Source organism: Sorex araneus, chromosome 4 (genome assembly GCF_027595985.1).
Source record: "Sorex araneus isolate mSorAra2 chromosome 4, mSorAra2.pri, whole genome shotgun sequence".
NCBI classification, from domain to species: Eukaryota; Metazoa; Chordata; class Mammalia; order Eulipotyphla; family Soricidae; genus Sorex; species Sorex araneus.
In genome coordinates, this window is record NC_073305.1 from 39,515,082 (window position 1) to 39,542,775 (window position 27,694).

The 27,694-nt window shown below is 43.4% G+C and overlaps 1 protein-coding gene across 1 annotated transcript in view; it reads right to left on the reverse strand.

Moving 5' to 3' along the window:
- The window catches only part of ULK4 (unc-51 like kinase 4), a 575,532-nt gene that overhangs the window by 187,881 nt on the left and 359,957 nt on the right, over positions 1-27,694 (reverse strand). Inside the window, exons 33-34 of the mRNA XM_004614546.2 lie at positions 11,860-12,026; positions 3,593-3,691 (exon numbers count right to left, since the gene is read on the reverse strand). Of these exons, the coding sequence (XP_004614603.2) occupies positions 3,593-3,691; positions 11,860-12,026 (266 nt within the window). The remainder of the gene's footprint in view (positions 1-3,592; positions 3,692-11,859; positions 12,027-27,694) is intronic.

Genomic DNA, 27,694 nt, shown 5'->3' on the forward strand with positions numbered 1-27,694 from the left:
ATTCATCTTTTCCAGAAGATACATTGCAATGCTCTTGTCACCTGTGATAGATGTCTATGGAAAGGAGCCAGCTCACACATGTCAAGCCGGCATCTAGCCAACACCCTAGGATCTTTGTATGATCAAGTTACCAGTAAGAGTGCACAGGACACACTGTAGGAAGAAGAGATTCTTGTGCCATCCTGGCAGCTGCACAGAGGGTCAGAGTGTGGGTTGGGGGCATGTGCCGGACAGTCAACCTCACCAGGGGCCTTGATCTTGGTCCTCAGCCTGACACCAAGTTCTTGCCTCCCTCTCAGCAACGGATTCTGAGCACTGGCACCCCATTCTTTTGCTCGCCTATCTATTGCCTGAGTTTATCTCCTGAGATACAACCAAGCACTCAGCACTGAAAACCGCCCACAAATGTGCACCCCAACCCCCAAACTCTGCGAACCACCCCATCAATGTCAGAATCAACCCAACTCTGTATGGCTGCTTCTTGCTTTCCCCAGGGACAAAAGACCTGGTCTAGCTTGGGCTCCAAAACAACTATCCACTGTCCTCAGTTATATAGCTTCCATGGAGGCCTAACCTGTGGCTTGAGGAAAGGGGCCCCTTTTAAATTTGGCATTTTCCTTGTGTATTTCCCCTTAGAGTTAGGGCACCTTATAGGATTCTCTTTAAATCTCAGTTACTCTTCTATGTGGTCCAATAATTCCTTATATTAAACTTCAGTCAGTATGATTCCTATTTCTCATTAGCCCAACCCAGAATAAAATAATCACATCTTATTGTTTGGTTGTACTCACTGGTATTATTTGCTATTATTACTTCTTTGGTAGTTTATATTTTTCCTTTAAGTTGAATTGTATTAAGGTTAAACAATGTGGTGTATATATTCCCTACTTACTAGAATTTATTGATATGCTTTCAATATAAAGCATGATTAACTTAAAAAGGTCTTCCCAGAAAGCTACAAAAAAGGGATCGTTTTTATCATCAGAATACAGAAATGGATCTAATTTGTGTTTGAACTTATTAACGTTTTCATATCCTCCATACTGGAATTAAAGTTTTTATTCCAAAAAGAGGCAGGTGGCAAATAATCACAAATAAAGGGTTTTGGGCTGAAGAGCTTTACTATGACTCAACTATACCATCGAGGTGCAGTAGGAGCTACAGTTGACATGTAAATGAATTCTACCTGGGACTATATTCAGTAAGATTATATTTCCAAAAGAGCCAGAGTTAACCATACCAGTGATTATGGTTTGTCAACTCCTGTTCCACATTATTGGTATCTACTTGGTCTATAAAGTAATGAGAGAGATACATTAACTCTTACAAGAGTACTATGACTCTTTGATTTCTCCCTGTATTTTCTCAGTCAACTTTTCTCTACTTACATAGTCCTATGCCCTGATTATTTGGCCAAAAGGGTATAGTTAAATCTACTGTGAATTTAATTACTCACCATTGTAAAATCTTTCTGTTTGTCCTTTTAAGAGGTTTTGATTTTGTTGAGGGGGAGGGCATTAAATCAATGTTTAATATAAGAAAACATTAGAAAGAAAATATAAAACATGACAATAAAATTAAGTTTCAAGAGATAACTTTCTCAATAAATCAAGTGGATAAATTTACCTATTAAAAGAACACAAATCTTCTTGGTACAAGATTAGCATAAGAATAATACAAGCTGTTGAAGAGAGAGTAGAGCAGGTAGGGCATTTGCCTTGCACACAGCCACCCTAGGTTGGATTTCTGACACCTTATATGATCACCTGAGCACTGTCAGGAGAAATCCCTGAGTCCAGAGCCAGGAGAAAGCCCTGAGCATCACTAGGTGTGTCACTCCCCAAAAAAAGCAAAATAGAAAAGAATAAATAAAAGTTGAAGTAGAAAAGATAAGATGATGATGATGATGATGATGATGATGATGATGATAATAATAATAATAATAATAATAATAAAACACTAAATCTCAGAATATGGCAAACACCAAAATTTTACCTCTAAACTTATATATTAAAGATAGATCTTAGATGTTTTCCTGATAAAAGAGTCTTTATCTGTGTGACTTGAGCTTTTAATTTTAATTTTATTTTTACTCTACGGGCATAATCATCCTCAGTATCACATATTGCATAAATTATTTGAAGACATCAAGTATTTTCTCTATCGTAAAGAGCTTGCGGGTTATTGATTGGTGCTCCTTCACTCGCTGGTGCCTTTCAGAGCCTGCCCTTGGCCTCTGAAACAGGGCTGTCATCTTGGGCTGAGACTCTGAACTAGAAAAGTTAAATGCTGCTCTTTTCCCAGTCATCTCACAGTGTAAAGTTCTATACACAAGCTCCTTCTATCCTGTCGGGGGACTGTCCTATTCCCTGGGGTTGGGGCTGTCCCCTGGCACCAGGGTGCATCCATTCCTCTCTATCATGACAGATCTTATGGCCACTGGTATTAACAGGGACTAACTGTCTGCCTGGCTTTCTTCTCACTTGGCTGAAAAAAAAACCCTTATGGTCAAGTACAGTGAAGGTTACAGGAATTATTCCTCCAAATGGCATTGACCTACTTTTCAGTCAGTGGGTAGAAAAAGACAAATGTAGGCATTCTGGAGAGCAGTGAGGAACTGGGTGCCTCTGTGGAGGATGGAGCCCCGGTGATGCCTTCCCAGATGTGGCCTGGGCCCCAAGTACTTGGGCCCATAAATCGGGAGAGGTTTGCAGGAAGCTTTATGGAATGGCATCAAGTGTGACTCTTTAACCACTGCTCTGTCTGGCCCTGAGCACATGCCAGTTGCATGTCCCTTGGGAACTTGAAGTTTGGCTGAATCTCTTTCCTAGATTCAAGCCCAAAGCTTGAGATGGACTTTTTACACTTAGTGCTCTTTCCTGGCTTTATTCCATTTCACTTATTTCTCTTCCTGTGGAAACCAAGAGGGAGAATCTCTAGGCCTGTGCATCTCCCTTGCCAAGGACTCCTGCATGCCAAAGCAACTCTAAGATACTGGCAGAGAGTGAACGCTCATAATGGAGTACTGTTTCCCTCTTGGAATTTTAATTTTTTTAAAAAATTCTTTCCATTCGATTTTTTTTTGTACAGCGGATAGGGCATTTGCCTTGCACGTGGCCAACTCAGGTTCGATTCCTGCATCTCTCTCTCGAGAGCCTGGCAAGCTACCGAGAGTATCCAACCTGCACATCAAAGCCTGGCAGGATACCTGTAGCATATTCAATATGCCAAAAACAACAACAACAAGTCTCACAATGGAGACGTTACTGGTGCCCGCTTGAGCAAATCTATGAACAATGAGATGACAGTGCTCCAGTGCTCCAGTGCTACATCTCACATTCATTAAGGATTGAGATTCTGCTCTCCTCAAATATCTATTTAAATGAGTGAAATGCCACCTGATTTTAGAATCAAACAGTTTTGTATTTCTATGCCAAATACTCCCCTGAAATCTCTTTGGGGTTCAGTTTTGAGAGAGATTCAAACAGCATACATTCAAGACATCCTGAAATTCCAACAAAGAGAAAATGATCCTGGCCTCGGAATGTTCCCACGTACATATGCACACATGCAGACAGGGGCCGGCTCTTACCAAGGGAACCAGAAGGCTGATGAGGTCCGTCAGAGGCTTGCTGACCAGCAGAAGGTCTTCGGCCATCTGTGTGTCCCGTCCTGAGCCTGATTTCTGTGCCTTAAATGGGGGAAAGGGAGAAGAAAAGTCTTAGGGGGGTTGTCAGCTTGTATCCAGGAGACAGGGTCACTCCAGTCTAGCACCGGGGTTCTCCAACTTATTTGGCATTCTTTTCTTTCTTTTTTTTTTTTTCTTTTTGGGTCACACCTGGTGATGTACAGGGGTTACTCCTGGTTCTGCACTCCGGAATTACTCCTGGAGGTGCTCAGGGGACCATATGGGATGACTGGGATTCGAACCTGGGTTGGCCGCGTGCAAGGCAAACGCCCTACCCACTGTGCTATCACCCCAGCCCCACTAGTTGGCATTCTTGTTTGTTTGTGTTTGGGGGTCACACCTGGAAGTGCTCAGGCATCACTCCTGGCAGTATGTGGAGGGCACCACAGGGCACCAAGGATCAAACCTGGGTCTCTGGCATACAAAGCATGAACTCCAGACTATTGGGTGATCTTCCCAGCCCGCTTCTGGGCATTTTAGTGCACATTAAATGATGCAGCTTTAACCGCCCCCTTTTGGAAAATAAAATTACTCAGCCCCTCCCCCACCACCATGGAAATTAAGCAAATTAAAAAAAAAAAAGCAGAAAATGATGCTCCTCAACTACACCAACCAAGCCTTCTATCAGGCCGCTGGATTGTTCCAGGCCCCCCTGGGTGGAAGGGTTATTGCCTGCTTTGGGGTACGAGGTCTAGAGATGAATTGGGGAGAAGACAAGTTACACCTGTGTTACCGGGGTCGGGGTGCACCATCCACACTGCTCCATCCACCCAGGCTCCATGGACAGACAGAGCGTTATCAAGGCCCGTTCTTGAAGGAGTGGGTAATGTTCAAATTGCAGTGGGTAAACACTTTGTCTTTTTCATTTTTTTAAATTCGTTTTTATGGGGTCACACCTAGCAGTGGTCAAGGCTTACCCCTGGCTCTGTGCTCAGGGACTATTCCTGGTGGTGCTCAGGGGACTAACTGGGGTGCCAGGACAGAATTCAGATCAGCTGCTTGCAAGGCAAGTGCTTGACCCACTGGACTATCTCTCTGGCTCCATCACTTTATCTTTTCAATGACCTGGAGATAGCCTATCTTTTCTCTGGGAAGAAATGTAAGTTCAAAGAAATCTAAAATCCCTCAGGCAATCAGTGACAAAGTTGGAGGACAAATCCAGGCTATCTGCTTTCAAATCCAACCTGCACTTTTCTCCTGGGCATTCTTGTTTGTTTGTGTTTCACGGTCACACCTGGAAGTGCTCAGGCAGCACTCCTGGCAGTTTGATCCTCTACGAGGCACCAAGGATCAAACCCGGGTCTCTGGCATACAGGACATGTGCTCCAACCTACTGAGAGATCTTCCCAGCCTGATTCTGGGCATCAAATGCATTTGAATGTGCATGAAATGATGCAGCTTGATTACATTCTGCTACGTATTCCTTTCCTATATGAATACCCATGCCCAAATAATTACTAGGACGTTTGTCCAGTGTTCTACTGCCTGAACAGGCCTCAGATACAGGTTTACATTGCCTGGCAGTAGTCCTGGCCTAAACTGCCGTGTAAATCAGAAATAAGGAGTCACTCTGAGTGTAAACTCTCAGAGGAGCTTTACAGAACTAATTTCTACAGATTTCTATTCGATGGCTCATTGAACATTGAAAAGGCCACTGGTTATTTAGTTTGCCATAGTATATTTCATTCACTTATGTCCTCACCGTTCCTAATTTCACTCAGAACCAACAAAACCACATTGAGCTAATGACCCTGGCCAGAGGGGGGCTGCAGGCTGCTTGCCGCAGGTCATTAACATGTGCTCCCTGGTGCTGCTCCTGATGGCAAAACTTTCCTTCTGCTCTTTGCAAAGCAAGCGGAATTGCAGTTGTCTGCTTTCTCCGGCTCAGGAAGAGTTAAATGAAAACCAGGCACCTGCCTTCAATGGATTTGTACCTCTGGGTAGCCAGGAGCCACAGTGACAATCACTTTTCATGAAACCCCATCTCCAGGCCTCCCTCCCAGACCCTTCCCAATGGACCATATCATAAAGGTACAATTTTTCCCCAAGAAAACAAGTATGAAGCTCCAGCCTAGAGATCAGAACCTTTTAAAATCGTGACTGCTTTGTCACAATTAAATCCTATCATTTTTCACTGTTCACACATTCTCCCTAGGGCAGATGCTCTCTTGGAGAACAGGACACAGTCTTGTAAACCAGCACCCAAAGAGTAAATAAGGGCCACGGTGCCACAGAAAGCAGATGGGGCCACAAGGATGCTCACTCACTAGGGCAGGGTTTTTTTTTTTTCCCATCATATATTCCATGGTCCTATAGATCCTCCAAGATCTTCAGTCCATCTGTCGTTAGCCAGCAAGAAACATCTAGACCCTGCCTGCCTCCTTGCAAAGTTGTCCAAGGTTCCAGAAAGGGAATGCTGTGGCTTGGCACACCAAGGAAGCACATCTCAAAGGTTAGTGAGAATTTCAACAATTCTCACAAAATCAGGGTATAAAGGGGTCTCTGCACAGAGCCAGGAGTGAGCAGAGAAAATAACCCGGAAATTCAGGCCAGCCTTTGCTTTCTAAATTCCCAGCATTGCTCTCCCTTCAGGCCAGCCTCTAGATCCAAGCTTCTCTGTGCATTTTGCAAAAGGTCCTTTCCAACGACAGCAAGTTCTTTATCTGCTATGATAGTGCCGCGCCATGACTTAGCCTACTCCTACCCTCTCAATTTCTCAACTAAGCCAGTGGTTAGGACCCAAGCAAGAGAATACAGCCAAAAGAGCTTAGATGCTAAGAAGAGGGTCTGACATAAGTAGTTGTATTTGGTGATGGATTAAACATAGAACATGGAAAAGAGGGACGTGTTAGAAATGATCCAAGGCTCCAGTTTGCAACTCAGGATGAGGATGGCACAGCTTACTAGCAGAAAACTGGCTTAGGGAGGTGGATCCCTGAGTTCACCTTTGGACAACATGAAATTGAGTTGATTAGGGGGGCATTCCAGTTGTAATATTGAGGGATCCGCTGAATATAAAAGTTATGAACCTCAGAGGAGAACTATAGGTAGAAATAGAATTCTAACACTTTACCATATAAAACATGGCATGTCAACTTCTAAGTCCTATTTAATATGAAATGACAAATTGTGTATTCCCACAAAAAAGAGAAGGGAATATAGTTAACTTTTCAGCGTTATTAAAAGAAAAAGTCAAAATCATTCCAGCTATTTCATCTAGCATTGCTATATGAATCTAAAGCACCGGGGTAGGGGGTTGGTAAGGAAGGATAAGCAGGAAAAAGTGGAATGCTGCCAGGAATTACATAAAGATAAGCATAAGAGTGACAAGGTGCAGAATCCATTTGGAAGTTGCAACTGTTAGGAATGGATATGGGGACCATTGGAGTCTGGCAGACAGAGCCAGAAAAGTACCCTAAGATTGAATGTTTCATCAAAGAGATAGAAAGCGCTGTTCTAACTGGAGCTTTTACAGGAAGGGAGAGACATGATGGGTACTATGGACAATTGCAGAGAAGTTCACATACATTCAGAGGAATGCCTATGGGTAAGATAATGGTAGGGTGAGGAGGGAATGGGACCAGAGTCAAATGGATGACAAGAGCCATTAAAGCCCCACCTGGCCCCACCACCAGGTGGGTGAGACCACAGTAGCCACCTTTCATCTCTCAGCAATAGCAACATATCTGTAAATAAGCAACAAAGCCACAAGTGAACTTCCTTACTACCAGTCTGTCGAGTTCCCTCCCCACTTCCGAAATGGCAGACACGGCTCAAGTTAGGTGACTAGGATTTTAATAGTGAATGTTTGCCTTCGTGGACCCAAACACTGGAGTTGGATCTCCATCTCCTACACTTACTCTGCAGTGTTCACTAGACTCACAGGGGCAAAATAAAACCAAAACTAACCCGATAAGCTGGCTAGGTGTCGGTTTATTCAGTAACTGAGGATGGAGGACTCTGCCACTCACTGTGACCCTGAAATGAGGACATCAGGGCCAACAGGAAGTCCCTTGTAAACAGGAAGGTGGCATGAGTACCTGTCTTCTTGCTGCTAATGACACAGCAACCAATCCTTGCTTACTCTCCCTAGACCAGTTACACATAAGGCACTTTTGATATCTTTAATCTCTCATTGAAATCCCACGATAAGAATGTAGAGTACTTATTACCATATCTACTCTAAAGATGAGAAAAATGATGCTTAGAAGAAGTAACTTGTCTGGGGTCATACAGGTAGCAAGTGGTGCGGCTGGGATTCCAAAACCAGGTCTTCCAGTCTGTGAGGCTCCCTTGCATATCCCTCACATATGCATATATATCCCTCTCACCGGCATATGTGAGCCTTGACCCATCTCTCTCACCCAACTCTCAGGGTGAGTTAGAGTCAGATTCAGACAATTCTGAATCACAGAGGAAGCGGAGGAGTCTAAACTCAGGAGAGTATGACTCTCCCCAGCTCTTTATTGCCTTTCTACCACACATACTTATATCATATTCTAGTTTTGCAAGAAGTGTTATGCAAAGCTAAGCACAATTACATGTTTTTTCTTTTTGGGTCACACCCGGTGAGGCTCAAGGGTTACTCCTGGCTCTGCAACTCAGGAATTGCACTCCTGGCAGTGCTTAGGGGACCATATAAGATGCGGAGAATTGAACCCAGGTCGGCCGCATGTAAGGCAAATACCCTACCTGCCATGCTATGGCTCCGGCCCCCACAAATATAATTTTCAACATTATAATTGTTCATTTATTGTACACTAGAGATGTTCCTGTTAATAGACACAGTTTTTGAATGCAGAGAAATTCCCAGAGCAGATCACACATAAAAAAGAAAGAGGTGACTTACACTTTGTAAAATACATATTATTCAGTGTCCTAAGAGGAACTGTTTTTTGGTTTTAGTTTTTTTCAAAAATAATTTTTTATTGAGTCACTGTGAGATAGACCCTTACAAAGTGGTTCATGATTAGGTTTCAGTTATACAGTTTCAAACACCCAGTGTACATTTTCCAGCACCATGTCCCAGTTTCCCTCCTATCACCACATCCCCCTCCCCCGCCAGCCTGCCTAATGCAAACTCCATTTCTCTTCCACCTTTTCCCCCTAATTCAGTCTCAAGGACTCTACCTCTTTCAGATTGACACCACAGAGATCAAAGTCTGCAGTCAAGGCCAAAAGTAATATGTGGGAGGACTTAGAAAGACAGAATCTTAAAAACAAATAAAGGTGTTCAAGAAAATAAGGGAAGGAAAACAACAGTGATTTATTGGTTCACTAGCAAATTGAAAAAAAGAGATTTAAAAAATGCTTTTTACTGAGGAATTCACTTTGAAATTCCCTTGAATACCTAATCACTCCGAAATGAAAAGAATTTCAATAATTTTTAAACTTCTGATCCTTTTCATCCATAATCTATAAAACATGGTCTTTTATAGCCCAATAATATCAGGCATCTTGTAAGATCAACTATCAACTGCCTCTTGAAGAATTATTGTAAACTACCACTACAGCAACTGAAATAATAAGGGGCAATGTCTTCTAAAGAGACACTTGCTAGGAAAAAAAATAGGAAAAGCTGAAAGAAAATCTTGACTCAAAATTCCATAAATGTTATTTATGTTGTCATTAATTTATAATCACTTCAGATAAGCAAATACAGACAAGGTAGTTCAAAGATAATTTTCATTTATTGTCTTTATAGGTTTGCATTAAACATGGATTACCAGGTTTGTGGAGGGCAATTCTGGATTTATTAAACTACTTGACAAACTAAAAATTAGATCAGAGTAACTGTAGGAAAAAAGAAACCAGTTATCTCACCAATGAATAACAGAGACCACACCAGGGCTGAGGGAGTCATTCTTGGTTCTGCTACCATGACTTTTGGCGATGTATCATAGCAGTCTGGTCTCAGCTTCAGCTTCTATCCCAGCCAGGATGTGACCACTGATATACGTTCTCATAACTTTAACAGGTTTTAAAAGAGATCCATCACTCCCTACTGGCTGTGTGCTTTCACAAGTAGAAGCGACTCTACTGATTAAAGGGGGGCTAAATCAAAGAGGTAGGTGGAGGTCTCTAACCCCTAACCAGGTAAATGATCAACAAACATACACCCTTCCCTTCCTTGAAGCTTAATGTAAAGAAAGTCCAGATTTCAATTTGGGACAAACTAACTTTCCAGAACCTTTCGATACATTTTTGTCATCCAAACTATCTTGCAACTCCATGATATTTGGAAGTAAGGGAAACCATGTAAGAGACCTCATGTTGTATATGAATACACGTGCATGAATATCTGTGTATGTACAATCATATGTGTGTGCATGCATGTGTGCACCTCAAAACTCCACCCACTGCTCCTAACAAGGTGGAGCCCCCATCTCTGGCCATGAAAAGACAGCACAAGGCTTGGCCTGCCCTGGAAAGTGATAAGGCAAATGCGATCGGGGAAGATACACAGCCAGAGCTCACCCAGTCTTTGCTTAGTCATCTTAGTCATGGTTTCCATGAAGGTTTGGCAATCAAGTTATCTGTTCTTGACATTGCTCAGCCCACAATGGCTTGTTAGCCTGTGTCCTAGCACATGAGTCTTTTTTTTTTTAATTGAACCATCCCAAGATTCACAGTAACAGAGCTATTCACAGTTGGTTTTCAGTCATACAATGATCCAACACCCATCCCTCCACCAGTGTACATTTCTTACTGCCAATGTACCCAGTTTCCCCTCTTGCCCACCCCCAGCCTGTCTCAATGGCAGGCACTCTCATTCTCATTTGTTCTACTCTCCTTTTCTCTCCCTCTCTCCCCCCCTCTGCCTCTCCATCTCTTTCTGTCTCCTCCACCGCCTGCCCCCTCTCCCCCCTCCCTCTTTCCTTTTATCTTCCTCTCTCTCCTCACTTCTATTTCTCTTTCTCTCCCCACCTCTGTCTTTCTACCCACCCCCTTCTTTTGGGCATTGTGATTTGCAATATAGATACTGAGAGGTCATCATGTTTGTTCCCTTACCTATTTCCAGCATACAGTTCTAATCCCGAGTGATTATTTCCAGTTATCTTTGTCATAGTGGTCCCTTCTCTATCCCAACTGCCTTCTTCCCCAGCACTTGAGGCATGCTTCCAACTGTGGACCAATCCTCCTTGCTACTGTTTCTACTGTCCTTGGGTATTATTCTCATATTATGTTTTTTAGCCTCATATCCCACAAATATGAGGTTTTCATATTTTCATATTTCAGAGAGTCTCTTGCCCGCATGCCTGGCTGTCTTCCCCAGGGCCCCTCCGGGGGGATGGGCTCCAGCTTCCCTCCCCATCCCGAGCAGAGCTCCTGGCAGCCAAAGACCACTGGAACCTAGCTACAGCCATGCTCGAGGCCCCTCTCCACACGTTCGGACAGGCCTGAAGGCATGAAGGTACCGGCAGAGGAACCCAGGTGTGTGTAATTCCATCAACGGCCAACATCCAGAGGCTTAAAAGCGAGCTCCCAGAAGCATGCAGCTGCTTTGTGGCTGCGTGATATCTTGTAGCCTACTTCTCCCTCTGGTAGAAACTGGCAAGCTTCCTAGAGTTTCCTGCCCACATGGGACAGCCTTGCAAGCTTCCCATGGTGTATTCATATGCTAAATCTAGTAACAAGCTGGATCTCATTCCCCTGACCCTGAAAGGGCCTCCAGTGCGAAGACATCGGTGGGAGGGCCGAGTCGAGAGAGACTTCTAAGATCTCAGGGAAAGGATGAATGGAGAGGTTACTGAGCCCGCTCAAGAAATTGACGATTGAGGATTTTGTGATTTTGTGATCCCACAAATGAGTCCAGTCATTTTATGTCTGTCCTTCTCCTCCTGACTCAGTTCACTCAGCATGATAGTCTCCACATCCATCCATTTACAAGCGAATTTCATAACTTCATTTTTCCTAGTAGCTGCATAGTATTCCCATTGTGTAGATGTACCATAGTGCCAGTCATCTGTTCTCAGGCACTCAGGTTGTTTCCAGATTCTGGCTATTGTGAATGAATCTTTAACATGCTATTATGTTTCTGTTGCCAAGTCTTTCACACACAACTGCATATTCTCTTTTCCAAGACAAACCCATTATGAAGAAGAGAGTGAAAGGAAGTGTGACATATAGTAGGGTTGCTGAAGAAAAAAAAGGGCAAAAGGGATCTCTACCTGCAGAGCCAGCCGCACAATGCCAGATGTGTAGGTCAGCATGCCATGCAGAATTTCAAGCAAGGAAAATAGCAGTGCAGCAGCTGTCTCATTGTTGTTCTTATTCTCCACATCCAAGCAGAGTGTGGCGGTTTTGGTAAACAGGTTACAGACATGACTGACCAGTCCTGCAGAGAAAAGAGGGGAGGGTGCAAAATGTGCATCACAAATAGCGTGTAAACCCCTAAACCTAACAAAGCAAGGCACTGGTATTCTATGCTGCCTAAACACTGGTATTCTGTGCTGCCTAAACACAGTCTAGACCAAATTTGTCTGAAAATATTTGTTTTGTAGGGGGCTGGAGCAATAGCACAGTGGGTAGGGCATTTGCCTTGCACGTGGCTGACACGAGTTCGATTCCCAGCATCCCATATGGTCCCCTGAGCACCGGCAGAAGAAATTCCTGAGTGCAGAGCCAGGAGTGACCCCTGAGCATCATCGGGTGTGACCCAAAAAGCAAAAAAAAAAAAAAAAGAAAAAAGAAAATATTTGTTTTCTTTTGGGACCCCACCTGACAATGCTATAGGCTTACTCCTGGCTCTGTGCTCAGGAATCACTCCTGGAGGTGCTCAGGAGATCACAAGGGGTGCTGGGAATCGAACCCAGATTGCTCACTTGCCAGGCAAATGCCTTAACCTCTATACTATCACTCTGCTTGGGAAAGATTTTTTTTTAATTTTTTATTAGTGAAACACCATGTGGTAGGTACAGTTGTAGACTTACAAACTTTTGTGCTTGCATTTCAGTTATACAATGATCAAGTACCCATCCCTCCACCAGTCCCCATTCTCTACCACCAATGATCCCAGTATCCCTCCCACTACCCCCACCTCATCCCCCCCCCCATCCCGCCTCTGTGGCAGGGCATTCCCTTTTGCTCTCTCTCTCTCCTTTCGGGTGTTGTGGTTTGCAATAGAGGTACTGAGTGGCCTTCATGTTCGGTCTATAGTGTACTTTCAGCCCGCATCTCCCATTCCGAGTGGAATCTCCAGATCCCCTTTACTAGGTGTTCCCTTCTCTATGTGAGCTGCCTTTTCCCCCAGCATGTGCACCCAGCTTCCAAGCCATGGAGCAAAACTCCTGGTACTTTTCTTGACTATTCTTGGGTGTGAGTCTCCCATTCTTTTACTTTATATTCCACAGATGAGTGCAATATTTCTATGTCTGTCTCTCTCTTTCTGACTCATTTCACTCAGCATGATACTTTCCATGTTGATCCACTTGCATGCAAATTTCATGACTTCATCTTTTCTAACAGCTGCATAGTATTCCATTGTGTAGATGTACCAAAGTTTCTTTAACCAGTGATGTGTTCTCGGGTACTCGGGTTTTTTCCAGATTCTAGCTATTGTAAACAATGCTGCAATGAACATATAAGTGCAAATGTTATTTCTATTATACTTTTTTTGCCTCTCCGGGATATATTCCCAGCAGTGGTATTGCTGGGTCAAATGAGAGTTCAATTTCTAATTTTTTGAGAAGTTTCCATACTGTTTTCCAAAAGGGCTGAGCCAGTAAACATTCCCAACAGCAGTGAAGGAGGATCCCTTTCTCCCCACATCCATGCCAACACCGGTTGCTTTTGTTCTTTTGGATGTGTGCCAGTCTCCATAATGTGAGGTGATATCTCATAGTTGGTTTTATCTGCATCTCCCTGATGATTAGTGATGAAGAGCATTTTTTCATGTGCCTTTTGGCCATTCATATTTCTTCTTTGAGAAAGTTTCTATTCATTTCATTGCCCCATTTTCTGATGGGTTGGATGTTTTGTTTTCTTCTTGTAGAGTTCAACCAGTGCCTTATATACCCTGATACTAACCCCTTGTCAGATGAATAATGGGTGAATATCCTTTCCCACTCTGTAGATTGCCTTTGTATTTTGGTCACTGTATCTTTTGAGGTGCAGAAGCTTCTTAGTTTAATATACTCCCATTTTGTTTATCTCTATTTCCACCTTGTTGGTCGGTGGCATGTCATCTTTGAAGATACTTTTAGCTTTAATATCATGGAGAGTTTTGTCAACCTAGTCTTCAATGGACCTAACGGATTCTGAACTGATGTTGAGGTCCTTAATCCATTTTGATCTGACTTTTGTGCATGGTATTAGGTTGAGGTCTAAGCCCATTTTTTTGCGTGGTTGTCCGGTTATACCAGCACCATTTGTTAAAGAGCCTTCCCTTGCTCCACTTCACATTCTTTGCTCCCTTATCAAAGATTAGATGTTCATACATTTGAAGTTGTATGTAAGGATATTACACCCTGCTCCATTGGTCTGCGGCTCTGCCTTTGTTCCAGCCCCATGGTATTCTAACTGTTACTGCTTTGTAGTAGAGTTTGAAGTTGGGGAGGGTGATGCCTCCTATCTTCTTTTACCCAAGAATTGCTTTAGCTATTTGTGTGGGTTTGTTGTTCCATATGAATTTCAGGAGTGTTTGATCCATTTCTTTGAAGAATAGAATCACACTGAATCTATATAATGCTTTGCCATTTTGACAATGTTAATTCTCCCAATCCATGAGCAGGGGATATGTTTCCAATTCCCCATGTCCTCTTTTATTTCTTGGGGTAGCGTTTTGTAGTTTTCTTTGTACAGGTCTTTTACCTCCTTAGTTAAGCTGATTCCGAGGTAATTGATTTTCTGGGGCATAATTGTGAACTGGATTGTTTTTTTCATGTCACTTTCCTCTGTCTTATTATTTGCATATAGGAAAGCCATGGACTTTTGGGTATTAATTTTATAGCCTGCAACTTTACTGTATAAGTCTATTGTTTCTACGAGTTTCTTAGTAGAGGTTTTAAGGTTCTCTACATATAGTATCATATCATCGACGAATAGTGAGAGCTTGATTTCTTCCTTTCCTATCTGGATGTCCTTAATATCTTTTTCTGCCTAACCGCTATTGCAAGTACTTCCAGTACTATATTGAACAGAAGTGGTGAGAGTGGGCAACCTTGTCTTTTCCCTGATCATAGTGGAAAGGCCTTTAGTTTTTGTTTGGGAAAGATCTTAAATGTAGTTTTCAGGGCCCCACTCCTACAGAGTCTGAGAAAGAAGCAAGCTCCTGGCATGATTTTTATTCATGCTCCTAAGACTACACTTTAAGCAAACTATCCTACTTAGTTGTTTTTGATAGCAGTGATTTTGAAACATTGGTCCACATACCAGCAACATTCTACAATTGTGAAAAAAGCCAAATGTCACTGGGTTATACGAAGAGAAGAGTCCCTAGCATTAGTAGAAAACAGATTATATATAAAATACTTTCCTACACTCTATGTTTAAACACATCGCTTTTCATAGAGCAGAGGGACCCAGGGCTCTATCTTGGAACTTAGAAGCTAATGAGTCATTACAAGCAATTATGTGAAGAACCATTTTTTCCCACATGCATTTTTTTTAAAAGATTATGATCTTAAAGTGCCAGGTTTTATCATGTTGGTTCTGCAAATGTCATATTAAGATGCTATTGGTCTGATGTAGTCTGTCAAAAACAAAAGACTTTTGGTCTGATGTAGTCTGTCAAAACAAAACCATTTTTCACCTTTAGGAGAGACATTGTTTACTCTGAAGTTGTCTTTATTGTTTCCATTATGTAACATTAAACTTCCTATTCACACAAATAATTCTGATTTTAATGTGACTGAAATGTAACACAAATCATATTATAAAGCTAAATGGGGATTAAACAGGGATCTCTGTTCAGGATCTGAGTGTTCCAAGAAAACTGTATCTTCGAAGAGGACTGTTTTATGTAAACAGAGAGAGGAAAATAGCACGGGGAGAAAGCCTGGCGTGTAATGAAATCACACATCACTGAACCCACTACCATTTGTCCCTAGACCTAGGATGATCAATTAATGGAAACCCTGCCAAGCACGGCCATCCAAGCTTTGGCATCCTTTTCCCCAGTGTGCTCAAACTTCGAGTAAATCAATCTAGTTTTCCTAGATATGTGTAATAGCATTCTTGGACTACAAAAGTAATTAATGTGGTCATTAAACACAGAACAGCCAAAATTATAGGGGCATCATTCAAAGTTGTACTCCTTATGGCAAACGCTAGCGTTTAAGTCACAAAGCTGAAGATGAATAGGCTGGAGGCAAAAGTAGAATGAGTTACTGGCAAAATTTCCTTATCAAATGACGGGGTTTGATAGTCCATATCATCAATGACACATAGTACAGAGAAGCAATTACTATGACATGTACATTATGCCAGCAGGCATCCTTCTGCGAGGCAGACTGCATCACTCACGTGCATGCTATGAATCAGCACTTGGCATTTGTGAGTTGCAGATAGCAGAGAGGGGACTTTTAATAGTAGCATTTGGTAAACATTGGCTGCAAAAGATGTTTTCCTTTGTGAAGCTCACAGTTACTTTGTGACACATCGTGGACGAGATTAGACCTGAGGTATGACATAAAACATTTCTACAACAACAGAGATATTGCCGGCCAAGCCTATTCGCATGATTTCAAGTGCCTCTCTCAGCTACAGCCAGTGTTCTTCATAGCCACAGCTTTTATACTTCAGCCTTAAAATACATGTTCTTCTCATTTAGTCCTTTTTTCTTATTATGAAAAGTCATGAGACAGTTCGGTAAAATGAGTATCTTTTACTCCCATCAATAATTTATCAAGTTTGCCCTTCTTGCTCTAAAAATCCTCATATTTGTGTCAGTACTTAAGACAAATGCCTAACATCATATTTCTTCTTTAAATAGCTCTGCATAGTTAATAAAGACTCTGATGAGTAGAACTACAGTGCCATGGCCACTCAATAAAATTAACAGCTTGAATACATTCAATATACCGTCTAGGTTCAGAACTGTCTCAAAATCCTTAATGTGTGTGAATAAGAAAAAGCCCATGCCACCCATTCCGTTTGGTTGCAGACCTTCAGTGTTGCCCTTCAACACCCAAATGTCCTTTCTCCACCAGCATTTTTTTATACCTTTGGAGAAATAGAGCAATTTTCCTGAAGACTTTTCTCATGGCACTACTCCTGGGTCTCCTTGTTTCCTATAAACTTATAACTAAATCTAGAACCTCAATTTAATTCCATTTTAATTATTTGGGCACTTTGACTTGGGACTGAGTATTTCATTTCCTGATACCTGTGTTCGAGGACATACGATGTGGCTGCTCCACCTTCCTTTTCCACTAAGTCAGAGTCTTGCCCCCAGCTCTATCTGCTGTCTGGTCTGGGAAAGGATCTGGCATTCCATTCTCATGTTGTTGGTGGCACTTTCTGTCCCTCCCATTCTCTCTCATTTGGGCCCAGCCTGAGATGCTGAAGCTACCTGTGGCATAGGTTAACATTCCAGACCCTGGGCAAGCGCACAGGCTGGAGAGATGGAAGGCAACTGTGGGAAGAGAACAGGGAGGCCTCCCTGCACCACAGGGATCAGATCCAAGCTGAAGCATTGGTGTCTACATTGTGGCAAACACGTGTAGGGGGGAAAGCCAGGCAACTTGAGTTCCAGACCAGCAGGACTTGGCAGAGAGAAGCTAAAAAGAGCCCTCAGAGAAACAACCCAGTGACACAGCTCCGAAAGAACATACCTCTGAATCTTCCCGGTAGACTAGTCCGGGCTGAGAACTCTTAGGCCTTCCCGGAATGGTAGAAGACGGACTCCCCTTTCAGCCTGAAGGTACAGCAGCCCACACCTGATACTCTTGGGCATAGAAAAGGCCCCGCTCCACAACTGAACTGCATCAAACTGCCAAGCTACCAATTTTTCCAGATCTATGTCTCCTGCACTGCACAGCTGTGCAGCACCTCAAAATTTCATAGTACTGTCAGACTGGTAGGATCACAGCAAATGTGATGGGAAAGTTGCATAGAAGACCATCAAGCTCAGTGGGCCTAAACAACAACACAGGAGGCTCAACAAGCACTAACCAGCACAGGCAATGACTTTAGTAACATTATTGTGAAATATAACATTGATCACAAGTTGACTTCTATGGGCCTACATGTTGATAATTCCACTTGCTTTAGTGTCTTTACTTCCAGGTGAAGTAAATTTGTTTCTGCCTGCAAAAGGGCAGGCTGGGGTGGTGGGTGGGAAATTGGGGACATGGTAGAGGGAAGGGCACACACAACTGTATTATGGATAACTTAGTAAATCATGGTGTTATAATAAAAATAGATAAATAAAAGGAACAAACTTTAGACCAGCAGAGGGAAGGTGTTTCTGGGCCTTGCTAGCCTGTCAGCTTCCCCAGAGATTCTGCACAGAAGTATCTAGAAGAACTTTCTGACATTTCCCAAGCTCCCAGTCAACTACTATCATAACTTCTTATGTTTCATCCTAAAATCTCTTCTAAGAAGAACAAAACAAAATTCATTAAGTCAGAGAATGCAGGAATTTACAATTAATTTATGACCAATTCTTCATGAAAATCCTGGAGTTTATTATTGTGTTAGTTATAAGGAACTTTCTAAAGGATTTATCCCTGTAGCTCAGCTTCAAAGATTTAAAGTTCTGAGAATATTAATGTGTATGAACTATTCCCAGCTCTGGTCATTGTGTCTTCATTAGTCATTTTTCAAAATTCACTGGCGTAGAGAACATGAGCACACTCTGAATTTCCAAGTTCTTGGAAGTACTTTATATTTCTATCATTACCAATCAAATACAACACTCTAAATCCAGGGATAACCATCTCAAAATAATTTTATAGTTATACCATACAAATATGGCCATTACCACTGGTGTTCACTGGAGTCCACCTAAACATAAAATCTGAAAGAAGCGCATAAAAGGATCTGTGAAGTTCCATGTGGGCAAATTGTTCTCTCCTGAAATGACCCATGCTTAAATCACCCAAACCAGAAGTCACGCCAAATCCACTGTGTTCCAAGTCTGCTTTTACACAGAAATACATGACAGGTGGAAGTGACTAGGCCTGTGATGGGCTCATGACAGAAACTGTGAACTGTGGGTCTTGTGCATGGCAGCCAATGCACTCGCTCTCCTCTGGTCAATAGCCACCCACACTGAGGTCTATGACCCCACCTCAAACACATCTCTGAGGTTAGAAACTATCAAACCATCTGAGTGGGGCTTTTGCCTGTTACTTCAGCTGCATCCAGCAGCTTTCAATGTGCTTACACAGGCTTGTAGGGGTGCAACCCATGAAGTTACAGTGTCTGTGCTTGGTACCAGGACCCTGGCCTTCGGACTCCTCTTGGACCTGTATGCCCCACAATTCTGCACGCTCTCTGCCTTGCAGCTCTGACCTTCACCAGAAACCCAAAAGCTAAGGGAAACAGTGCTGGCTTTCCCCAGTCAGCAGAAGGAAACAGAACCAGCCTTCCCTGAGGATCCACCAGCTGGTTCCCCCTTCTGTTCTGAAACAAACCCAGACGGTACCCAAACGTTCCTCGTGGATCAGATTTTTGGACGCTTTTCAAACGTGATGGAAGCAGTACCTTTATTGTGTTTCTTTAATTCAACAAACTTGAAGGAACTCAGTATTTAGGGCACCCATTCCGAATTATTTTCCTGAGAAAAATATCCATATGAGAACATCTCCCCAGCTTCCCTGGGCCCACAGGTCCTGGGTCCTGAATTAGCCCAGAATCCTGGTAGCACTTCGTTCCACAAGGAGAGAACACTTTATTGAATTATTCCATGCATATAATTTATTTTGGTCGCCTGTTACAGGAGGCTGCAAATGCCCTTATCTGGATTAAACAGAGCTCTGAATTATCACTGCAGTTATGGCTCAGTGCTCAGTGAGCCAGAACCACACGGGCTGATGCTCAGGGGACTTTGATGCAGGGAATCAAACCCAGGACCTCTGCACTCAGGGCATGTGCTCTACTACTGGAGCCACATCTTCAACCCATATACACTGCATTTCAGCTACATGTGTTTTTTTTTGGGGGGGGGGAGGGGAGTGGAGCACATGCAGCAGTGCTCAGAACAGCCAACCCAGATTGGCCACATGCAAGGCAGTGCCCTATCCACTGTCCTATCTATCTCTCCTGCCCCAACATGTGTCTATTTCTATGTGGCCAAAAAAGAGAATATAGGTGTATCCTTGAGAGAAAATAAACTCCATGACAAATTTAATAATTGGATCTAACACATTATAAAAAAATTTTTTTATTAGTAAATCACCGTGGGGATACCATTAGAGACTTACAAACTTTTGTGCTTGCATTTCAGTCATACAATGATCAAGTACCCATCCCTCCACCAGTGCCCATCTTCCAACACCAGTGGTCTCTGCATCCTCCCACCAGCACCACCCCATTACCCCACCCCCACCCCACCCCGCCTCTGTGGCAGGGCATTCCCTTTTGCTCTCTCTCTCCTTTTGGGTGTTGTGGTTTGCAGTAGAAGTGAATACTTCTACTTGGCCATCATATTTGGTCTATAGTCTACTTTCAACCTGCCTCTCCCATCCCTAGTGGGCCCTCCTAGCACCCTTTACTTGGTGTTCCCTTCTCTCTCTGAGCTGCCTTTTTCCCCAGCATGCGAGGCTGGCTTCTAAGCTGTGGAGTAATCCTCCTGGTACTTATCTCTGTTATTCTTGCGTGTTAGCCTCCCATTCTGTTACTTTACATTCCACAAATGAGTGCAATCTTTCTATGTCTGTCCCTCTCTTTCTGACTCATTTCACTTAACATGATGCTTTCCATGTTGCTCCACCTACATGCAAATTTCATGACTTCATCTTTTCTAACTGCTGCATAGTATTCCACTATGTAGGTGTACCAAAGTTTCTTTAACCAGTCATCTGTTCTTGGGCACTCAGTTTTTTTTTCCCAGATTCTGTCTATTGTAAACAGAGCTGCAATGAACACGTAAGTGCAGATGTCATTTCTACTATACTTTTTTGCCCCTCCAGGATATATTCCCAGAAGTGGTATTGCTGGGTCAAATGGGAGCTCGATTTCTAATTTTTTGAGAAGTGTCCATACTATTTTCCAAGAGGGCTGAGCCATTCTGCATTCCCACCAGCAGTCTGTACCTGGTTGACTTCTATCTTCAGTGCATCATGGTCTGCAAAGGTAGTTGATACATTTCCTATCTTCCTGATTCTATTGAGGTATGTTTTGTGACCCAGCACATGGTCTGTTTTGGAAAATGTTCCCTGTCCACTGGGAAAAAAATGTATATTCTTTTGTTTTGCGATGCAGAGCCCTGTATAGGTCTATTAGCTCTCTCTCTCTCTCTTATATATCTTCCTTCAAAGCCAGTGAATCCTTGCTGAGTTTTAATATTGTAGATCTATCTAGAGGTGGTAGGGCAGTGTTGATGTCTCCAACTACTATTGTGTTGTTAGCAATGTCCTTGTTAAAATCTGTTAGCAGTTGTTTTAAGTATTTAGCTGGTTCCTCATTAGGTGCGTACACATTTAGGAGTGTGATTTCTTCCTGCTGTACATATCCCTTGAATAGTAAAAACTGGCCTTCGCTGTCCCTTCTAATCTTTTTCAACCTGAAATCTTTGTCGTCGAATACTAGTATGGCTACCCCAGCTTCCTTGAGGGAGTTGTTTGCTTGCAGGATTGTTTTCCATCCTTTGACTTTGAGTCTGTGTTTGCTCTGACTGTTCAGATGTGTTTCTTATAGGCATCAGAATGTTGGGTTTAGCTTCTGAATCCATTTTGCCACTCTGTGTCTCTTAATTAGTGCATTTAGGCCATTGAGGGAGATCATTGTCATGGGTTTTGTGTAATCTTTCTGTAGGGGTTTGTTGTACTTATAGGGTATTATTTTGTCTTACAGTAGACCCTTTAGTCCTTCTTTTAAGTTTGGTTTTGAATCTATGAAGTTCCTGAGCTGTTTTTAATCCATGAAATAGTGTATAGTGCCTTCAAGTTTGAGTGAGAGTTTAGCCAGATAAAGTATTCTTGGTGAGGTGTTTATTTCATTGAGTTTTTCACTATATTGTCTTCAGGTTTGGAGGGTTTCCTCTAATAGGTCTGCTGTAAGTTTAAGGGGTGCTCCTTTGTATGTGATTGCCTCCTTTGACCTTGCTGCTTGCAGTATTGTTTCTCTATCTGTGGCATCCATCATTCTGACTATGATATGTCTTGGAGTCTTTTTACTAGGGTCTCTTTTAGCTGGCACTCTTTGGGCTCCTTGGATCTGGATGCCTGCATTCTCCAGCTCTGGGAACTTTTCAGCAATGATATTTTTAACTGTGGCTTTTTCATTGAGGTTATCTCCCTGTCCTTCTGGTACTCTAATACTTATAATGTTGTTCCTCTTGAAATCATCCCCTAGGTCTCTGATTCACCTAAGAGCTATTTTGAGGTCTTTTCCCATTGCTGGGCTGGAGTGATAGCACAGCGGTTGGGCAGTCACCTTTCACGCGGCCAACCCGAGTTCGATTCCTCCACCCCTCTTGGAGAGCCCAGCAAGCTACCGAGAGTATCCTGCCCTCGAGGGAGTGCCTGGCAAGCTACCCGTGCGTATTGGATATGCCAAAAACAGTAACAATAAGTCTCTCAATGAGAGACGTTACTGGTGCCCGATTGAACAAATCGATGAGCAACGGGATGACAGTGATTCCCATTGCTTGTCGTTGCCTGTAGTCTTCCTGCAGCTCATCTTCAAGCTCACTGATTCTGTCTTCAGCTGTGGCTATTCTACTATTGAGGGCACCCACTGAGTTTTTAATTTCATTTACAGAATCCTGACACAGAATTCGTGACACTTCATTTTGTAGCTTTTTTAATTCTACTCTAATTTTTCCTGTATTTTCTCAGCTGTTCATTCCATTATTTCTTTCATCTCCTCCTTTAATTTTCTGGATATCTGTTGAGCCGTTTCTTTGAGTTCACTGAACATCTTCAATATTTCATCTCTGAATTCTTTATCGGAGAGATCATATTTGTGGGTAATGCTTGTTGAGGTGTCTGGACCCTTTTCATAATCTCCTTGTGGTGGGGATTTCCATTGTTTCTTCACGTTTTTGTCGTAGTATGGTGGTGGAACTTTCCAGTTCACTATCAGTACTGCCCTCTTCCTCTCAGGTGCTCCTCAGTGGCTTAGGGGAAGTCTCTAGTGAAGCTGGGAGAGGGAGAAAACTGGGAGCGGCACTGGAGGGTGGCTCAGGGGTGGATCTAACACTTAAGGGTGTTTGTGTACTGGAAGTATAATATTTTGATTATTCAGAAAGCTACAATACCTTAGGCTTCATTTAAACAAACACATCTAGGACAATTTTTAAAAGTCAAATTATAAAGAATAATTTCATAATCAAAGCTTACAATATACTGCTATGAGAAACCCAAAAAGTACATTTTAGGGCCAGGGTTATGGTCAAGTGGTAGGGTGCCTATCTGGTATGTGTGAGGCCCTGAGTTTGATCCCCAGAACCCTGGTGCTCTGCAACGCCAGATGACCAGCCCCAGAGTGGGTAGTAGGAGATGATATAACAAAACCAAAAGGTTGTGGTGGTGCAAGGAAGGAGCTATAAAATTGCAGCCTCCAAAAGCTTTTCCACCAGGTTTCAAGGCAAGGACATAAGCCTGGAAGGGGAAGGTGGCCCTGCCCACTCTGACTCCATTCCTCGAACAGGATATGCTTTTGTATTAGTCTAAGTCAATAAAGTTGTAATTGTTGTACTATGGCAGAAGAGGCAACAAATTTTTTTTTTAAATTAAAAGTAACAATAAAAATTACTAAGTTGGGGGCTGGAGCGATAGCACAGCGGGTAGGGCGTTTGCCTTGCACGCGGCCGACCCAGGTTCGATTCCCAGCATCCCATATGGTCCCCTGAGCACCGCCAGGGATGGTTCCTGAGTGCAGAGCCAGGAGTAACCCCTGTGCAGAGCCAGGTGTGACCCAAAAAGCAAAAAAAAAAAAAAAATTACTAAGTTGGGCATGGCAGCCAAGGTGACCAGAATAAATCATATACTTGAAATAATTCAATGAAGTGTTCTCTCCTTGTGGAACCAAGCGCTAATGGGATTCTGGGCCGATTCAGGACCCAGGGTCCTGTGGGCCCGGGGAATCTGGGGAGATGTTCTCATATGCACAATTTTCTCAGGAAAATAATTCGGAATGAATGTCCTAAGTGAAAGTATGCTTACTGCATCCCCTTCACCAAGTGTCCCTCAGCAACTATTTTTACCCATGAAATGAGTTTCTGCATCTGATCCATCTGCTTCTGCAGATGCCAAGAACGAGAGAAACTGATCCAAAACCACTAAGACCCTCCACACATTTCATTTGCACATGAAGAAAATCTCAAGAACTTGACTTCTTTGGGGTCCACCAAAACTAGAGAGAGATGCCATAAGACTTACGTGATAGCAGTGAAAGCTCATTGGGATGGAGGCCTGGAACAGGATATCCTGGGTCTCAGCATACCCAGAAAAAAGCGCCTAATGGCAGGAGGCCCACTCACTCCCCATTCACTGAACCTTCTCATTAAAATAATCAGGATAAAGCACTGAGTAATGGCTGAGGCTTCCTTCACTTCTGCTGGTTTTTTTTTTTTTAAATGATGAATCAGAGTATCCTTATCTCTAAATATATTGAAACACTAAAGAGAATTGTATTTATGCATTCTTTTAACAAAGATGCATTCTTTGTGGGAGGGGTGTAGGAGTAGGGAGAGCAGGTCACACCCGGCAATGCTCTGGGGTTATTCCTGGCTGTACACTCAGAAATTTCTCCTGGTGGTGCTTGGGGGCTCATATGGGATACCAGGAATCAAACCTAGACAGAAAGGCATGGGTCCAACTCACTGTACTATCTCCCCAGCCCCTGGCTGAACATTCGTAGGGCCTTAGTAGGCACCTCTAATGTGACCCCCCTTCAATAACTTCACTTCAAAGTTGATGACAAGTGACGCTTAGAAAAGCTACATTATGATCAGACCACCAGGCTCTACAGCCAGCTCTGTTGCTCACTATGCAACATTGGTGGACTGTCACTGAAATACCTGGACATGGAAAGGGAAGGAAATACAAGTATTACGTTTAATGTATAAATGGTAAAAAACAAACAAAGAAAGATATTTGCTTAAAGAGAGTAGGAAGGTAGAAAAGAGAGATGAAGGTAGAAAGGCTTCACATGTGCAGCCAAATCTCTCCCATCACTAAAGAAATAGAAAAAACGAAAAGTTGACTAATTAATTAATGAAAGAAGAACAGAGCTTTGCCACAGCATGCAGGCACTTTGCTTTAAATGTAAACCTGCTTTGGAAAAATCTTAGTTTGCAAAATTTTATTTTAGCTTGTGTGTTCACAGCAGGTCTACTGTGCCATGACAATCATCTACTCTGGGGACACGGTTCCTGCATCCGTTAATGAGCAGGTGCCACTCCCAGGAAGCGACTCCTCAAATCAGCGCTGTGGCAGATGCAGAACAGGGGCAGGCTATTGCCAGCAGTGCTGTCAGGGACGTGCCCACCACGGGCAGTGAGTGCGCCTCGCTCTCAGGATGTGGGCGGGCAAGAGAAATATTAGGAAGAATCCAATATGCACCTTTTTTACACATCAAATCTCAGAAAAATCGAAAGCCAGAGGAGAAAGCAAGTCAAGCTATAAGAGAACGTGCAAGTGCTTGCTTAAATTAGAGTATAAGGCTCTGGCTGGAGAGTTGGTTAAAGAGGTTAAGGCGCTTGCCTTAGGAGGTCGGCCCCACAGCTTGGAAACTGGCTTCACATGCTGGTCAGTTTATAAATATTCCTTCAGATAAAGAAGGGAACACCAAGTAGAGGATGTTGGGAGGACCCATTCGGGTTGGAAGATGTGAAATGAAAGTAGACTATAGACCGAACATGAAGGCCACTCAATACCTCTATTGCAAACTACAACACCCAAAAGGAGAGAGAACAAAAGGGAACACGCTGCTGCAAAGGCTGGGCGGGGTGGTGGGGGATGGGGTGGGGGTGGTGAGAGGGATACTGGGATCACCGGTGGAGGTGAATGGGCACTGGTGGAGGGATGGGTAAACGATCACTGTATGAGTGAAATGCAAACACAAAAGTTCCTAAGTTTGTAACTGTACATCAGTGATTCTCTAATAAAAAATTAAAAAAAAACAAACAAACATAAGGCACTTGCCTTGTATGCCACCAGCCCCAGCTCAAATGCCTGGTTCCCCAGAACCACCAAGCACAGAGCCAGGAACATCTTTCTTTTCAGTTGTGGGTGGCTGAAAACCCCACAATAAAAATAGCACTGTAGCACTGTCGTCCCGTTGTTCACCGATTTGCTCGAGCGGGCACCAGTAACGTCTCCATTGTGAGACTTTTTGTTACTGTTTTGGCATATCACATATGCCACAGGTAGCTTTCCAGGCTCTGACGTGCAGGTGGAATACTCTCAGTAGTTTGCTGGGCTCTCCGAGAGGGACGGAGGAATCGAATCTGGGTCGGCTGCGTGCAAGGCAAATGCCCTACCCACTGCGCTATCGCTCCAGCCCACAATAAAAATAGAAAGAAAAAAAAAAGATTTTGTAGCAGCAAAGGAAAAGAGAAGTAAGGAAACCTGGTAGAAAGGAGAAGGCAAAATACCCCTTACCTCCTCCCGCATGGGACTTTGGCACATTTGGCCTTGTGGAAGCTTCCCTTGACTAACAGGACACCACACTCTAATGAGTCTGCTTTGACTGTTTCTTGAGCTCCTTTCTCCCCTTCCACTGACAGTCCCGGGGGCTCCTTTGATAAATGTCTGGCTGCAAATTCCACAAGCAAAGGGAGCATGGCTAGTTTAGTTACTCCTGTCTCACCTAAATTCAGCACAGTCTATAGTAGAGTAGGGAAGGCACTTGTTTTGCACACAACTGACCCAGGTTTGATCACTGGCACCACTTATGGTCCCCCAAGCACTGCTAGGAGTGATTCTTGAGTGCAGAGCATAAAGTACGGCCTGAGCACCACCAGGTGTGCCCTCCCCCTCCCCAGCCCCAAATATAGCACAGTCTCTGGCTCTTAGGAAGTGCTTGAGAAACACATGTCGAAGAACTGATACGGAAATGACCAGAGAGGGGCCCACCCAAAAGGTGATTCGGTGGCTAGAGCACCTTCCTTGCAGACCTGAGGTTTTGCGTTAGATCCCTGGCTCAGTCCTGCATGATGGGGAGGCCTGCTGGTTCTAACCTGACGCAACACGTGTAGAAGGAGGGAAACCAGAGAAGAGTTCATTCCAGAAACCTATAGCCGAGAATCCCTAGAAAACCCACTTGTGGAAACTACACTTCATGGTGCGTGGAAATAAACCAAACCTGCCCTGGAGAGAACGAGCAGCAGCTATTCCTTTCAAATTTGCTCTGTGAGGGAGGCAACATCTGAAAGAGACTCAAAGGCAGGCGGGCGAATGGGAAGGCTCTTAGCTGACAGGCAGGCTCTGGGATGCGTTACCTAGGGCAGGATGGCTCATAGCATCCGCACAGCACAGGGAGCATATTGGGCATTCCACGGAAGGTTCTATACTGGACTCAAGGACCAAAATGAAGGGAACTGCCCATTACTGACCAAGCACTGATCGATTTGAGTCAGCTGCTATAGAGGGAGCTCTTTGATATCCTGAATAGAGTTTGGATCGATCTCATGAGAGAACTAGACACACACACACATATAAACATATACATATATTTATATATATATATATATATACATATGTGTGTGGAGAGAGAGAGGGAAGAGAGAGGGGGGGAGAGAGAGAGAGAGAGAGAAATCCCGCCAGAGCAGAGGCATGTGTTCAGATCAGAAATAGGATGGGGCCGGAGCGATAGCACAGCGGGTAGGGCGTTTGCCTTGCACGCGGCCGACCCGGGTTCGATCCCCGGCATCCCATATGGTCCCCCAAG